General features: G+C 45.6%; 2 protein-coding genes across 2 annotated transcripts; one reads left to right on the top strand and one right to left on the bottom strand.

Annotated features, from left to right (window-relative positions):
- Positions 1-1,620: 1,620 nt before the first annotated feature.
- AP5Z1 (adaptor related protein complex 5 subunit zeta 1) lies at positions 1,621-4,125 on the bottom strand. Its single transcript, XM_075258407.1, has one exon. It carries the CDS (start codon positions 4,091-4,093, stop codon positions 1,682-1,684), a length of 2,412 nt encoding a protein of 803 aa, XP_075114508.1. The 5' UTR covers positions 4,094-4,125; the 3' UTR covers positions 1,621-1,681.
- Positions 4,126-4,218: 93 nt separating this feature from the next.
- DNAJC9 (DnaJ heat shock protein family (Hsp40) member C9) lies at positions 4,219-11,258 on the top strand. Its single transcript, XM_075258408.1, has 5 exons — positions 4,219-4,463; positions 6,131-6,271; positions 6,758-7,012; positions 9,073-9,159; positions 9,242-11,258. The coding sequence occupies exons 1-5, from the start codon at positions 4,281-4,283 to the stop codon at positions 9,362-9,364; spliced, it is 789 nt and encodes a 262-aa protein (XP_075114509.1). The 5' UTR covers positions 4,219-4,280; the 3' UTR covers positions 9,365-11,258.
- The last annotated feature ends 5,178 nt before the right edge of the window (positions 11,259-16,436 follow it).

The raw sequence follows: 16,436 nt of genomic DNA, 5'->3' as shown, positions 1-16,436 counted from the left end.
CGGAATGTGCCTTGAGTCAGTAGACCCCAAAACTGCAGCCGTCCAAAATCGGTGAAAGGACTTACCTGTCTTCTCCAAGTCGAATGGAATAAAATACCTCTAGCCGTCATGCAAGGACTCGTGGAAAACATGCCCCTCAGGGTTGAGGCTGTAATTGCTGCTCGTGGAGGCTCTACCAACTATTGAATATGAATAAATATTGTTTTCTATTCTACCACAGGTGCCAAATACTTATTGGTAGACATTGTATACAAATCACTGGGGGGTTAATGCTGATTAAAAAAAAAGAGCAGACCAGTTTTGTGGCCCAAATGTACACTGTAGAGATCAAGGCAGACCAGAGTGAGGGTGCTTGGACAGGCATATCTAATGAAACCTACAGCCAGATGTGTATTTTTGGCAGAAATAGTACTGCGCACAGGACTTCATTTTCTGTTTAAAAGAATGACTAACAAGAAAAAAAGCTTACAACTTTATTTTTAAGTTTAAAGTCAATGATGTTGGGAGGTGCTCCGCCTGGATCCTTCATTTCTTTAACATTTTAGTTCATTGTTCTGATCCTATGATGGATAAAGATGGCCACATGAACGCGACCTAAAGAGGTTTTCTGGGCAGAAAATCTTTTTTTTTTTTTTTTAAGAAAGGTCAGTTACTGCTAGTAATGGATTAATAAGTACACACATATGCCTTTAGCAGTGCTTGGAGTGATTTCTGAGTGTCTCTGGGAGCTGCTGGAATCCTCTGCATTTGTTTGCTTGGTGTACCTTCCACGCTAGTTCCCTCTCACTCAGCCCCCCCCCCGTTACACATCCCAACTCCCTAGCGAAATTATCCCACCCAATACTGGCCCCTCACATTCTTCCCCAGTCTTCCTAGCTAAGCTATCCCACTCACTACTAGCTCCTCCCCTGTCTGCCTAGCTAAGCTATTCTGCTCACTACTAGAAGAGTGGAGTGCTTGGTAAGTATTGATGAAAGGGGGGGGAGGTGTAATGGTGATGTCCCGTTACGGAAGTGGTGAAATGGAACGTCACTGGTTTATCAGTGTCCCTGGGGCAGTACATGACTGCTCCAGGGATATGGGTAATTATAGATTTTTTAATTTTAGTAAATTAGAAGTTAGGCGGGGGGAAGGGGTTTAGTATAAGGGTTAATTCTTAGTTTATCCTGGACAACCCCTCTAATTTCTCAATAAACCCGTCAGTAAGTTCTTCAATAGCATAATATAAGCAAACTCATTTTGAATGAGATGCTGATCAATTTTTTTTTTGTTATACAATGGATATAAGAGGTGACAGAAAGAACTTGTAATGAGTTTCACTGGGTGCCATTTTGATGGGAAGAATTTCACTGTATCCAATATTATTCCTTCAATAATTCTGCTGAGACTACCAACAGAAGCTGCAAACAGAGCTTACATTTTTAATATTTCTACAAGATTGTAAATTTTCCAGATGCTGACCACTTTACCACTTTACTTTTAAAACCAAGCTATTGAGAATTGCATTTCTGTCATCCTAAATACATGGGCAACCAAAAGACTAGACCATAAATGAAGATTTATTATGTTTTTACTGATTAAAAAAAAAAATACTTTGACAATATAAACATTTAAGCAGCATATATGTAAAGATAGAAAGGCCACATTAAAGGCGTCTAGTAACCATTATTGTTCCAGTCACTCATCCCGGCAATGTCCTCCCTCTCAGCAATAAATAACTTGAAGTACGAATGGCAAGAGGCAGACAGGAAGATGGATCACGGTGGAAACTTGGCTTGGAAACCTCAGAAGGAGGAGTCAGAACGAATTGCGCTACGCTAGGTACCTTTAAAAGGTTTAGAAGTTCTGTAGCTCGTATAAGAATCTGTTCACTGTCTTCCTCCCCATATGTAGAGATCATGGCTGAACTTTGTACACACGACCTCATCTTGGATAAGTATAGAGAAACTCTTGGAATGAGATCCTGACTGCGGGATGCCAATTTGGCCAGAGTAGTCATAAGGGTTGTAACAACACGAGGTGAAGAGATGGGTGCACTGGAGGAACCACGAAGCTGTGTGATCTCAAACAGTAACGCTTCCAGAACCTCAAAAAACCTATTAATCTGTTCTACAGTGCACCTCTTGTCATAGGAGACCGATAAATATTCCCCCATAGCCCAAACCACATGTGCAAACAGTGGTTCTTTGCTCTGGATGTTACCAACTGTACTTATAAAGTCTAACAACTCCCGGGAAAGTTCTACAATGACAGAGGGGTATAGACAACACAGATTCGGAAGTTGAGCACTCATAATCCTCTGGATCTCTGTCTGGAATGAAGGAGATTCATATAAGAGACCACTGCGCTCCAGAAATGTTAAGACCACTTTAGTCACAAGGGGACCATCAGCAAACTTTGAGATGACCTTGACATAGAGCTGAAGAAGGCAAGTAACAACCCGGGAACACTGATAGACTCGGGGAGAGTTATTTCTATCTGCAAGGATGTGATGAAGTTTAACGAATGCTTCTGGAGGAGGACCATTCCAAGCCTCACCGCGTAACTGATACTGGAACAGTGAGCTGTAAGCCGGATGACGGTAGGCCTCTGTAGAACATGAAGGCAATATGGAAGGATCTAAGATTTGCTTCTCTGTTGCAGATGCAACAGCAAGATGGGTCTCCATTGCTGCTGTAAGGCATGGCAGATCCAGCAATGTATGAAGCATCTCAATAGCAGTATCTGGACAAATAAGCAAAGGAAGAAGAGACATAAATTCTGTAATCAGCGATGAAGCGTTCCATGCCAAAAACTTCATAATGTTGGGAAAGTTTCCTCTGAAAGCCGCCACATTCTCAGTCAGAAAGGAGCCATTGGTCCTGCAGAACCTTACAAACTGAAGTGCAAACAGAGAGTTATGAAACATTTCAGAGGGCACCTTGGTGAAGAGATTCCGATATACTGCCTCAGATTCCACAGCAGCAGCTTCACTGTGGTTTAGATAGAACTGAGCAACAGGTAGGAGCACGAGGGCTAGAGATGGGTCTGAACTAACCCTGGCATGTAATATCTTCATTACAGGCAAGGTGCGGTACAGGAAGGACCCATCCTGCTTACACAGGACATCTATCAGAGACACTGCTTCCACCAGACAGGCCTTCTGTAGGTCCACATCAGACTTCTTCAGGGGTTTTCGGTTGCATTGCTCAATAAGTCGCAGACAATATTCAAGGCCCTTTTCCCTCAGGCGCTCTCTTGGTGGCAGGAGCCGACTGGATGTCGAAGTAGCGGAGACCATGGAGACCACGGAGCCCTCCACTTCAGATTTGTCTTCAGAGCCAGTAGTACCGCCTGCCCCGTAATATAGAAGCCAACGGCGCAGGATGGAGAAGCCCTGGATGTTCATCCACTGGTCCTCAGTATAGTTCTGGCTATGGTTGAGCACAGTGAAGAAGTCTGTGGCGATGGTTCCATCCATCTCGGAGATTAAGCTTGGCTGTTTACCGCGCTGGCTTGAGAAGAAGCCCCCAGGGGCAGGGGAGCCCACTTGTGGCACAGTGGCGTAGCGCAGCCAGTCCGTCAGCTTCTTGCTGACAATGTTGATTTGGTCTTCCTGTAAGAGCTCCGAACAGACATCAACTACCTTCAGCAAGACTGGCAGAAGTGATCTCAGGCTGTAGCCCTCAGGGACCCGCATCTCCAAAGCTCTGCAAATTAGGGGCCCTAGTTCCACAAGGTCGCTGTGAGAGGCCTGAGCCAGGAGGAGAGTGAAGACAGGGGGCCTGGGCTGCTTTGTGGGAGCCCATATCACAGTCACCAGTGGAGAGGGGCAGAGCTGGCACAAGATGGCCGCACACAGATACTGCATCTGAGCTGGAGTCTGCAGGCTGCACAAAGTTCCTTGTAGTTGCCCCATCAGGGCAAGATCCAAAGTGCGGCGCCTCCTACTGGCAGAGAGGATGAGATGTAGTCTCCGCAGACTGTCTAAACTCTCCAGGTCCCCGCTGAGAAGCTGGCTCCGAGTACGGGCGCAGAACTTCTCCAGCTCCTCATCGCTGAGCTCCCTGGCCTGCCGAAGCAGATTGTCCGCCGCCGCCGAGCTCACCATCATCCTATTCCCTGGGACAACACTGACCTGCTTCCTTGTCCGTACACATAAAGTTGTTCATTTGTGAAGGAAGTGACGCGGCTTGTAAATAGCCAATGAACGCTGGAGCTCTCAAGACGCGCCAAAATCCGTCACGTGGTAGTGTTATTACTTGGGGCCGTAGGTTTGCTATCCTGTAGTAGTGTCCGACATGCCGAGCCTGCTGCAGAGCTGTGAGCGCCACTTCGGCAGCTCCGACCTGTATACCGTCCTTGGGGTGAGGAAGACGGCGGGGGAAGCGGAGATTCGCCGGGGGTATCACAAAACCTCCCTAAAAGTACATCCTGACCGGGTAGCGGAGGAGGAGAAGGAAGAGGCCACTGTCAAGTTCCAGGTAAAAGAGGGAGAGTACATGACCCCTCGTATGAGCCGTGACAAGACACGATCCCTCAACACTACGTAATCTGACAGGACCTCACTTTACCCCCTCCCCCTCCATCCCCTATATAATCTGATAGACTCTCGCTCCACAACTACGCAACCCCCCGATAATCTGACGGGACCACATTCTGCATTAACCCATAATCTGACAGGATGTCCCTCACACCCCCCTGTACTTTGACAGGACCTTACTCCATCCCCCCCCCCCCCCCCCTTAACTTGACAGGACCTCACTTCAACCCCCTCACCCTTTAATTTGACAGGACCTCACTCCACCCCCCCACCCCCCTTAATTTGACAGGACCTCACTCCACATCTCCCCCCCCCCCTTAATTTGACAGGACCTCACTCCACATCTCCCCCCCCCCCTTAATTTGACAGGACCTCACTCCACATCCCCCCCCCCCCTTAATTTGACAGGACCTCACTCCACATCCCCCCCCCCTTAATTTGACAGGACCTCACTCCACATCCCCCCCCCCCTTAATTTGACAGGACCTCACTCCACATCCCCCCCCCCCCTTAATTTGACAGGACCTCACTCCACATCCCCCCCCCCCCTTAATTTGACAGGACCTCACTCCACATCCCCCTCCCTTAATTTGACAGGACCTCACTCCACATCCCCCCCCCCCTTAATTTGACAGGACCTCACTCCACATTCCCCCCCCTTAATTTGACAGGACCTCACTCCACATCCCCCCCCCCCCCTTAATTTGACAGGACCTCACTCCAGCCCCCCCTACCCCACACATTATAGCTGCCATAGATTGTCCGCATCATTTTCTGGCATATAAGTGATAAGTCTTGCAGTGCCCCTACATGCCCTCACCATGCCCCTATTTCAGGGAAGTGACAAGGGTTGGCCTGTGTGCCTTATACTCCAGAAAACACAAAAAAAAATCTGCCCCAATAATTAAAGGGAATCTATCTTCACTATTTACATCCTTAAACTACCACCACTAATGCCTGGTTCACATCTGCATTCGGTAATCCGTTTGGGGAATCCAAATGGGGACCCCCCAGAATGGACTACCGAACGCATTGACAAGCGGTGAGCAGTGAAAGCACATAGACCCATAGACGATAATGGGGTCCATGTGCTTTCGGCGCGATCTCCACACGAATCATTCGGACAGGAAAGTAGATCATGAAGTACTTCCATGTGGAAAGCGCACAGCCCCATTATAGTCTATGGGATCCGTGTGCTGTCATAAGCTCGCCACATGCCAATGCGTTTGGTATTCCGTTGGGGGAGGGGGAGTCCCATGCGAACTCCCCGAACGGATTATCGAACGCAGATGTGAACCAGGTCTGACTTATACTGCAGTTATGTAACTTTCTATGCCTGTGTCTGTTCGTTATCAGCAACTTAGTTATGTAAAATAAGTTTTGTCGGAGCTTCTTCTGCAGTATACAGGTCTCTGCTTCATCTGCATGCAGCTCATGCCGCCAGTCATGTAAATTCAAGGCTCCTTGCATGTGGCTACATGGCCTTCTTCAGTTACTAAACAAATAGAAGCTTGTAGGGCTACCATGGCTTGTTTTTCTTGGGGTCCTCTATTGGTTTGATTTAAATTTGGTTCCTCTTCACCTTATGTCTTCTCTTTCTGTATACAGGTACTTGGAAAGGTATATTCAGTTCTCAGTGACAAGGAGCAAAGAGCCCTCTACGATGAGCAGGGAATTGTCGATGAAGAGTCTGATACCATCTGCCAAGACCGGAACTGGGAGGAATACTGGAGGCTGCTGTTTAAGAAGGTATGGTTACCTAATACCACAGTACTCGTATAAAATCATTCACCTGAGTGACATTGTTTTTATATCAACTTATCTTGGTTATGGGAAGAATATGCAAATCTGACTTCCATGATGTAATTGGTTAATAACATTTGGGATACCTCAGGCAAATGCAGCACTGTCATGTAGTTGAAGTAATACTTGTAAGGTCACAAATGGCATATAAACCACACATGGCAAAAAATGTTGCTTACGTGCCTCCGTTTTATGTGTGGATGGTATAAGATAATCCCATCCTCTATGCAGAAAAAGGGTCTCCACTAATGCCGGAAAGAAAAGGTTCACAGTTGTACCTCGCTCGAGCGAGTTGCAATACTTGTATGGTACAGCAAGCAAGCACACACATGAGATTTTTTCTATGGGGCCTCCCTATATTTATTTATAGGTGTTTTTTGGTTTTGTTTTATTTTGCATATATAATATATTTAATATTACTATTTTATTTAGATTACTGTAGAAGACATAAAAGCATATGAAGAAAAGTATAAGGGATCAGAGGAGGAAAGAGCTGACATAATACAAGCATATATGGACTTTGAAGGAGACATGGATAACATCATGGATTCTGTTATACTTGCTGAAATTGATGATGAACCAAGGATCAAGGACATTATCCAGAAAGCTATTAAAAAGAAAGAGGTTCCAGCATATGATGCATTTGTGAAAGAATCCAAGAAGAAACGTGAACAGCGCAAGAAAAGGGTGAGGCCCAAATGAAACTTGGAGATATTGATCTATGCTAGTCAAGCATCTTTAGGCTTTGATCTCTGCAATTCTACAAATTAGTATGCATTCGTTTCTTCAAGGCAAAGTATTGGTCCTCTAATGACAGCATCTCTATACCTGCAAAATGTTTATAGAAGTCCAGTGTTTAGTGTCACCCTCCTGTCCATACCCTTGAATTAGGCTGTGCCCTATGTTACCCAGTGTAGTCAAATACAACTTTCACCTGCTCATACATAGCATGATACAGTTGCTGTAAGTAATGGTTTTGTTAAAATTTCACTTAAAGTAGCTGGCTGAGATATAGACAAAGCTGGTATGGTGCCAACCCGGAAGAAATGGCATTTAATGGCTGACATTTTGATCTAGAGCTGTGCCACTGCTTCTCATCTTGCCTTTATATAGACTAGCAAAAAACTTGAGTCTTCAGTAGTTCATACCTTTTTTTAATGGATAACTAATAATGATGACAGATTACGTTTCGAAGCTTTGGGCTTCTTCAGGTATATCTAAAAACAATTTCTGAAGGCTGCATATTTATGTACGAGAGGACACCCAGGAATAGAATTCTAGGAGGGAGGGTGGAAGAAAGTTATTGGTACATACAAATAAACAATTCATCAGTTTACAATGTTCTTATCAGGTACGTTCACCTGTAACACACCTAATGTAGTGTATTTAATAATATGCACAAAATGTTCCACTGAAAATTTGTATGTTGGAGAGACTAGTCAGAAGCTTAGAATGTGGATGAACTCACACAGTCATACAATTAGAGAACAGAGAATGGACCTTCCCGTATCAAAACATTTCAGCAATGAAGATCATAACATTACCAATGGCATGAAAATTTTGATTTTTAAGAGGGAATTTTAAATCAAGTAAAGCGAGACGGATTTATGAGTACAAGGCCATGACCTTGTTTCCAACATTGCAAGAAGGGATGAATCTGTCACATGGGTTCATGGCATTCTACAGAAATCACTGAACTGAGACAGCCATAAAAGACACTCTCTGAACTGATAAGAACATTGCAAACTAATTAATTGTTTATTTTTATGTACCAATAACGTTCCCCCCCCCCCCCTAGAATTCTATTTGTGTCCTTTTGTACATAAACATGCAGCCTTCAGAAATAGTTTTTAGATATCCCTGAAGAAGACGCCCAGAGCTTCGAAACGTTGTACTCTGTCATCATTATTAGTTAGCCATTAAAAAAAGGTATTAACTACTGAAGACTCAAATTTTTTCTACCCACTGGCTAACACGGTACAAAAACAAACATTTTCTTTATATAGACTAGTCCTCTAGTCTGTGTTGTTCAGTCACTGAAGTGCTACACCAAGTCACTATGGAGGCAACTGAGGTTTAGTGGGTTATTGGACTCAATATGGAGTGCAGAATGCTGGAGTAAAATCCTAGTGGCCTTGTAGGACGTTTTGCAGTGAGTTTTATTATTCTGGCCTTCACAAGGCTGAACATGTGCAGCAACTCTCCTTTAGGACTTATTCAAACAATGGTAAGGTATGTTAAGAACTATCCCAGTAAATAAGTTGGATGCATTAAAGGGGTTGTCGTGGCAGAGCCCAGGAGAGGCGAGTAATACTGTTTTTTTTTTATATATATTTAATCACCTACCTGGGTCGTGGCTTATTAAGCTCTGGCCCCAGAGTTTTAAAATGCGATTTTGATTCAGGTCATAGTCACCCAGCACTAGGTATCAATGGATTGAGATGACGTGACCTTTCCTTCTGTTAGTTATCCAACAGAATACCCGTTTTAGCCTCAGCTCAAGACAGATTCAAGATTAGGTTAAGATATTATAAAGGAAAGCTTGCTGCTTAAAAATCTCCCCACCCCCTAACTTTTTTTGTGTTAGTGTTTGACAATTCTCTGTGTTGTACTTATATAGTTGGGTGTGCCATCTACCTATTGTGGCATCACACCTCTGACTTATTTCATTCCTTTTTCTAATTTTGTTGTATAAATTGTAAAAACTTTAATAAAAATTAGTTTAAAAAAAATCTTCTGTATTTAAGGCGCGTGAAGAAGCTGTAGAAGCTGAAGCGATGAAGAAGGAAGTTGGACTTGGTGATGGAGAAGATGACCTAAAAGCTTTAATTCAAGTAAGTATTCATCCACAATTCCTACTACTCATGATAGTCCTGATTATAAACCTTTTCTAACTAGTTCTCTTTCTACTTTCAGAAAAGGCAGCAGGACAGGGTGAAAGAAGTGGATAGCTTCATGGCACAATTGGAAGCAAAGTATTGCAACAACACCAAGAAGGGAGGGAAAAAGTCCGCATCATCAAAAAGAGGAAAAAAGTGACCGAAGTTGTCAAAAAGAGCATTCCTGCAGTTTTATTGTGTATAAATAGCACTTTGTTATGTGAGAAGATAGATCGGATGTTCTGCACATATACAATACATAGAATAGCGCTTGCAGTACGATGAAATCTGGAGGCTTGTTTCTTTAAGGGGTTGCCCTATATATTTATCACTTGTCCTGTGGATGGGTGAGATGTGTCCTGTTGGTTGAAGTCGGACAGCGGGGAGTCCCAGCAGGGGAAAAAAATGTTTATGGGAAAACCTCCACTTTTTTTTTTTTTTTCCTAGATGTAACCTTTGACAGGATTTCAGCAGTCTAATTTGAGTATATACATGTCCTGGTCACACTTGTATTATGTCCTTTTGCTTTACAGTTTTCCCTGCTTTATTTACGAGTGTGGAATCTGACTATACACCAGACTAGTGTTATAGCCACCTGTAAACCTGGGACCTGGCAATATTATCACCAGTTAGTAAAATGTTCAAAAAGAAGACTTCATTAGAATGTCTGCAGCCCGTTTGTGTTCATGTTTCGGTTGTTGTAACACATCTGTATTTTAACCTCCATGAAGTAGACCACTTATTTATTTTATATGTTGAGCCTTAACCACTTCTGGACCACCCATACACTGTAAATGTCCGCAAGGTGGTTGCTTTGTTCTGACAGGACGTAACGGTACATCCAATAAGAACACAGCAGCTATACGAGATCGTGCAGTTGCTGAAACTGGGAGCCGGCTGTAACTTCAGCCGGAGCTCCCAGAGAGAAGGCAGGGAAGGTTTATTACTTTTCCTGCCTTCTCGATAGCTCAATAAGCACTGTATACACAGCTATGGGTGCCACCATGATGCAGCCGCCCTCTGACCCGGCGACCACATGATCCGCCAGGGTCAACGTCTTAGTGCAGGAGGCTGTATTCCTCCTGCAACTGGGGCTATATGTACCAGCCCCAGTTGCAGAGTAAATCAGTCTCTAATACAAAATAAAAAAAAGTGATCAGATGTCCCCAAGGGTATCTTATGGAGACACGATCTGAAAAAAAGAAAAGTTTAACAAAAATGTAAATAAAATAATAAAAAAAAAAATGAATGAAATGTGCCAATAAAACAGCATTAATAAAGATTATAGCCCCACCCCCGACAACTCCAAATAACATAAATATTACCGTAACTGAGAGGAAAAACTATTTTATAAAGTTCTTCTGTAGCACTTTGTGTTCTTAAATGAAAGAAAAGTGGAAACCAGGCACAATTTCCCGCCGAATTTGTTTATATTTTCCTGGATATAAAAAAAAAAAATTTCAAAAACCAGAACATAAACATAAAGCCCTATGCGTCCCCGAAAAAAGATGCAAAAATTTGTTGAATGACACGTATGAGAAAAACGTTACAGCCCTCAAAACTGCATATACAAAAAAAATAAAATGTGTCTGGTCCTGAACCAGAAATTCGCCCGGTACGGAAGTGGTTAAGTGATTTTCTAATATATATATATATATATATATATATATTATTTTTTTTATGTAGATTGTGAGCCCCACATAGAGCTAACAATGTACATTTTTCCCTATCAGTATGTCTTTTTTGGAATATGAGAGGGAAATCCATGCAAACACAGAGAGAACATACAAACTCCTTGCGGATGGCTTTTTGCCCTTGGCGGGATTTGAACACTAGGACTCCAGCGCTGCAAGGCTGCTGTGCTAACCACTGAGCCATCATGTCGCCCCTTGATTTTCTAATATAATTGAAAGACTTCTATCTCTTCTGTGTCTTGGACTTGCTCTTGGTTTTGGCCTAAAACAAGTGAAAAATTATTTTCCTAATTTTTGTTTCTGTTGGGCGTTTTTTTCATTACAGATCCCTACACAGCAGTTTTAAATGTCCCTTTTACTTAAGGCTCTTATTTGTACAGATTTTTCAATAAAAAAATAAAAAAGTAAATGCTTCTGTTTTTGTTTTTTTTTAAGTTCACAGTACAGGTAGTGGAGGATATTTATCAAACTGGTGTAAAGAAAATGTGCTTAGTTACTAGAGATGAGCGAACAGTGAAATATTCCATATTCGATTCGAATAGCCTATCAATATTTGACTATTCAAACGAATATCGAACCCCATTATAGTCTATGGAGAAAAATGCTTTGTTTCAGGGGATCCCACCATTCTACTAAGGAGAGTCACCAAGTCCACTATGACACCTCAGGAAATGATGCCAACACCTCTGCAATGCAACTGGGACAGCAAGGGAAGCATGCCTGGGGGCATCTAACACACCAAAGTCACAGTTTTACCCCAACATCACAGCCTATCAACTACACACTTTCCACACTCAAAAAAACCTCTATGAAAGTGGAAAAATACCTGGAAACCTTCTTTCCTCCACAATTATATGGACAGAAACCCACATTTTACGCTAATGAAACCTTAACAAGCACCCCTTTAAATCACTTTGCCCATGACAACCACGGATGGAATAGACAATGGGAAATCCAACAGTACCTACCCTTAACTCTTAGAGTGTATGTGTGTAGTTCATCACAAGGCTGACAGACACAACTCCAAATGGTGCCGCAAAAGCAACCAGCAGTCAAACTAAGATTGTCTCTTCTTCAAGTAAGACACAAGATTCTTTGGAACCAGAACAGGAAAACCCAGTGATTGCCATTGCAGCAGTGCCTTGGCCATCTTTCAGAGCATTCCATTCAGAGATTTAGTTGGAGAAAAATAAGAACATTTACTGTGATGGAGTCTTCATGCACGTTAGTGGGCATGGACAACCTAACGTAGAAGATCCTCCTGCTGAGCTGACCTCATTACTGATCAACCAGGATAATCAGGGCGGGAAACAGCCATCACATCTTACCGAAAGGAATCACCCTCGGTTTGGAAAGAAGCCATCTAAACGTTGCACCTTTAATTGAGTTGAGCATTGCACCAGCAGAACGTTAGGCCCTTTGGGTGAGTTGAGCCTTTAACCAGCAGAGATTTAGTTGTTGGCCCTTTGGGTGAATTGAGCCATGCACCAGCAGTGATTTTGGCCCTTGGGGCGAGTTGAGCCTTGCTTCAGCAGTGTTTTTGGCCCTCTGGGTGAGTTGAGCCTTGCACCAGCAGTGTTTTGGGCCCTTGAGGTGAGTTGAGCCATGCACCAGCAGTGTTTTTGGCCCTTGGGTTGAATTGAGCCATGCACCAGCAGTGTTTTGGGCCCTTGAGGTGAGTTGAGCCATTCACCAGCAGTGTTATTGGCCCTTGGGGTGAGTTGAGCCTTGCAGCATCAGTGTTTTTGGCCCTTGGGGTGAGTAGAGCCTTGCACCAGCAGTGTATTTGGCCCTTGCGGTGAGTTGAGCCATGCACCAGCAGTGTTTTTGGCCCTTGGGGTGAGTTGAGCCTTGCACCAGCAGTGTATTTGGCCTTTGGGGTGAGTTGAGCCTTGCATCAGCAGTGTTTTTGGCCCTTGGGGTGAGTTGAGCCATGCACCAGCAGTGTTTTTGGCCCTTGAGGTGAGTTGAGCCATGCACCAGCAGTGTTTTTGGCCCTTGAGGTGAGTTGAGCCATGCACCAGCAGTGTTTTTGGCCCTTGAGGTGAGTTGAGCCATGCACCAGCAGTGTTTTTGGCCCTTGGGGTGAGTTGAGCCTTGCACCAGCAGTGTTTTTAGCCGTTGGGGTGAGTTGAGCCATGCACCAGCAGTGTTTTTGGCCCTTGGGGTGAGTTGAGCCTTGCACCAGCAGAGTTTGGGGGAATTAGGGTGGATTGAGCCTCTAACCAGCAGAGTTTTGGGGAATTAGGGTGGATTGAGCCTCTAACCAGCAGAGTTTGGGGGAATTAGGGTGGATTGAGCCTCTAACCAGCAGAGTTTGGGGGAATTAAGGTGGATTGAGCCTCTAACCAGCAGAGTTTGGGGGAATTAGGGTGGATTGAGCCTCTAACCAGCAGAGTTTGGGGGAATTAGGGTGGATTGAGCCTCTAACCAGCAGAGTTTGGGAGAATTAGGGTGGATTGAGCCTAGTAGGAGCAGAATTGTGCAACGCTGATGGTGGAGGAGTATGTTGGGGTGCTTGACACTGGTGGACATGTAAATGATGGGTCAATCCAGTGGCTGTTCATTTTGATGAAAGTCAGACAGTCAGCATTGTCAACTGACAACCGGCTGCGCTGAAGACCCTTTCCTGGCAGCAGGGCAGGAAAGGACCTCCAAGGCGTACAACGCAAGTTCCAGCCACAAATCCAACTTGGAGACCCAATAAGTGTAGGGCACAGAGGGATTGGAGAGGACAGGGCTGTGGTCGGCCAGGTACTCCCGCAACATGCACCTATACTTGTCCCTTCTGGTGACACTAGGCCCCTCAGTGACGGTAGTTTGGTGAAGGGGTGCCATTAACGTGTCCCAGACCTTGGATAGTGTGCCCCTGTTGGGTGTGAACCGGATGGCAGTAGTTAGCCTCTTGGAGGAACTCTCCCCTCTGCTGCCAACGAGAGTTGATTGAAACATTTCCATCATATTCTGCACCAGTTGCTTGTGGCAATCATTAATGTGATTGGCCCTCCCCTCTACCGGAATAAAAGTCGAGATATTATTTTTATACCGGGAGTCAAGGATTGCAAAAATCCAGTATTGGTTGCTCTCCAGGATTTTGACAATGCGTTTGTCACTTGAAAGCACCACAACATGTATTCAGCCATGTGTGCCAGAGTGTTACTTGGCATGACTTCGCTGCCCCCACCGGAATGGTCACTCTCCATTTCCTCCTTCATTTTGCCCCATCCGCGCTACAGCAATGGGACGTACTGAACTTCCCCGCTAGCCTCCTGTGTGACAATGAGATCATCTGTCACTTTGTCATCCTCTTCCTCCGTCAATATACGCTGTGAAGCGGACAGGAGTGTGTACTGACTATCCTGCTGGGATGGTTCTGCTCCTATGCCTGACTCCTCAGTGTACAATGCGTTATCCCTGATGGCAATGAGGGATTCTTGCATCACACACAGGAGCGGGATTGTTACACTCACTAGTGCGTCGTCGCAGCTGACCTGCTTGGTGGACTCCTCAAAGACACGTAAGATCTCACATGTTTGCCATCCATGGCCACTCATGGTGCAGAAACTGTGGGAGCTGACTCTGAGGAACCCTTGGGTTTTGGAGATGGTACTCCATCAAGGGTCTCTGCTGCTCACACACTCTGCTCAATATGTGGTACGTCTCGACGTGTGGTACGTCTTCCAGCGTGTGGGAACGTCGTACAACAGCCGTTGTTCGGGCAGATGTAGGTGTTGCTGGAGTGTTTTGAGACTAGCAGTGGCTACTGTAGACTTGCCAAAGTGGGCGCACAAGCGCCACACTTTCACCAGTAGCTTGTGTAAATTGGGGTATGTTTTTAAAAACCATTGCACCACTAAATTGAAAACGTGGGCCAGGCATGGAACGTGTTGGAGGTTGGCAAGCTCCAGAGCCGCTACCAGGTTCCAGCCGTTATCACACACGACCATGCCTGGGCCCAGGTGCAGCGGCGAAAACCATATTGACGTCTCATCAAGGAGGGCATCCCTCACCTCGGAGGCAGTGTGCTGTTTGTCCCCCAAGCTGATGAGCTTCAGCATGGCCTGCTGACGTCTCCCCACGCCAGTGCTGCAGCGTTTCCAGGTCGTAGCTGGGGTCGATGTTATGGCCGAGGAGTAGGGCATGGGTGGTTCTGAACCCCCTCCAGGAATCTTGGGCAGGGAGACGAGGTAGACCGCCCCAGTTTGTGAACCGGTCCCAGCTTCAGCTACATTCACCAGTGTGCTCTCAGTGAAATGTAGCGTCTCTGTCCACATGCACTTGTCCACGCGTCGTTGGTCAAGTGGACTTTTGTGTAAAGCGCGGAACTTAGGGCCCGCCTGATGTTGCGTGACACGTGATGGTGCAAGGCAGAGACAGCACACCGGGAGAAGTAGTGATGGCTAGGGACAGCATAGCGAGGTGCCGCACTTGCCATCAAGTTACAGAAGGTCTGAGTTTCCACAAGCCGGAACGGCAACTTCTCCTGGGCCAAGAGTTTCAAGATGTGCCATTTAAGGCTTGTGCATGTGGGTGGGTAGCACTGTACTTTTGCCTGTGCTCAAATGTCTGGGAGTTGGTGGGTTGCTGGGAAGAGGCGCATGATGGTGCAGGAGAAGGAGCTGAGGCAGGAAAAGGCGAGGATGAGGGAGAAGTCCCCAAAGTGGTGGAGGCAGATGTGGAGGTGTCCTGGCTTGTGGTCTGGACTGCAGCGCCAGCACTGGCATCAGTGGGAAAGGCAGTGGCAGCAACGCCGGATGACGATTATCCTGCGTTTGCTCTCTCCCACTGAGCCCAGTGCTTGCATTCCAAATGACGGCGCATGGCAGTGGTCGTAAGGTTGCTCTTTTCAGAGCACCTACTCAGATTCGAGTTGCAGAGTGTACAAACCGCACTATATTTGTCCTCCGCGCATACTTTGAAAAATCTCCACACCACCGAAGACCGTGGCCTCGATGGGGGACTTTTTCTAGGCTGGCTAGAATAGGGAACATCTTGGACCTTGCTTGCTGTGGCCTGGCTTCGGTGAAACAGCTGTCCTCTGCCTCTGGATATGCCTCTACTTCTAGCCACCCTCTTTGGTGCTGCACTTCCCTCCACATCTACACTGCTTTCCCCGCTTGACATACCCTCTCTCCAGGTCGGGTCAGTGTCCTTGTCGTCCACCACCTCCTCTTCCAATTCCTCTCTCGGCTCCTCCTCCTGCACACCGACCATGGCAACAGGCTGCCCTGATGGCAACTATGTCTCGTCATCATCACTGAAGGTGGGTTGTTGGTCAACAACAACAAAATCAACAGGAGATGGTGGATGCTCCAGTGTTTGGGCATCAGGACACAGAAACTCATCTGTTAGCTCCCGGGATTCGGGAAGTGGTGGGACAGAGAGAAAGACAGTGAAAGGACCCGAAAATAGCTCCTGGAAGGTGGGATTACACTGCTGGGAAAACTGGGCATGTTGTGAGGAAGGAGGGGCAGACTGTTGGGTAGGAGGAGGAGTTGAGGTAGAGGTTGACTGGCTGGTGGAGAGTGTGCTGGAAGC

Source organism: Leptodactylus fuscus, chromosome 10, assembly GCF_031893055.1.
Source record: "Leptodactylus fuscus isolate aLepFus1 chromosome 10, aLepFus1.hap2, whole genome shotgun sequence".
NCBI lineage: Eukaryota > Metazoa > Chordata > Amphibia > Anura > Leptodactylidae > Leptodactylus > Leptodactylus fuscus.
This window is presented reverse-complemented; position numbering and strand designations above follow the sequence as displayed.

Excerpts from the sequence above, each read along its gene's own strand:
- AP5Z1 (XM_075258407.1), bottom strand. The coding sequence starts at position 4,093 with ATGATGGTGAGCTCGGCGGCGGCGGACAATCTGCTTCGGCAGGCCAGG.
- DNAJC9 (XM_075258408.1), top strand. The coding sequence starts at position 4,281 with ATGCCGAGCCTGCTGCAGAGCTGTGAGCGCCACTTCGGCAGCTCCGAC. Across the intron at positions 4,464-6,130 it reads AGGCCACTGTCAAGTTCCAG|GTACTTGGAAAGGTATATTC; the intron begins GTAAAAGAGGGA and ends TTCTGTATACAG. Across the intron at positions 6,272-6,757 it reads GGAGGCTGCTGTTTAAGAAG|ATTACTGTAGAAGACATAAA; the intron begins GTATGGTTACCT and ends TATTTTATTTAG.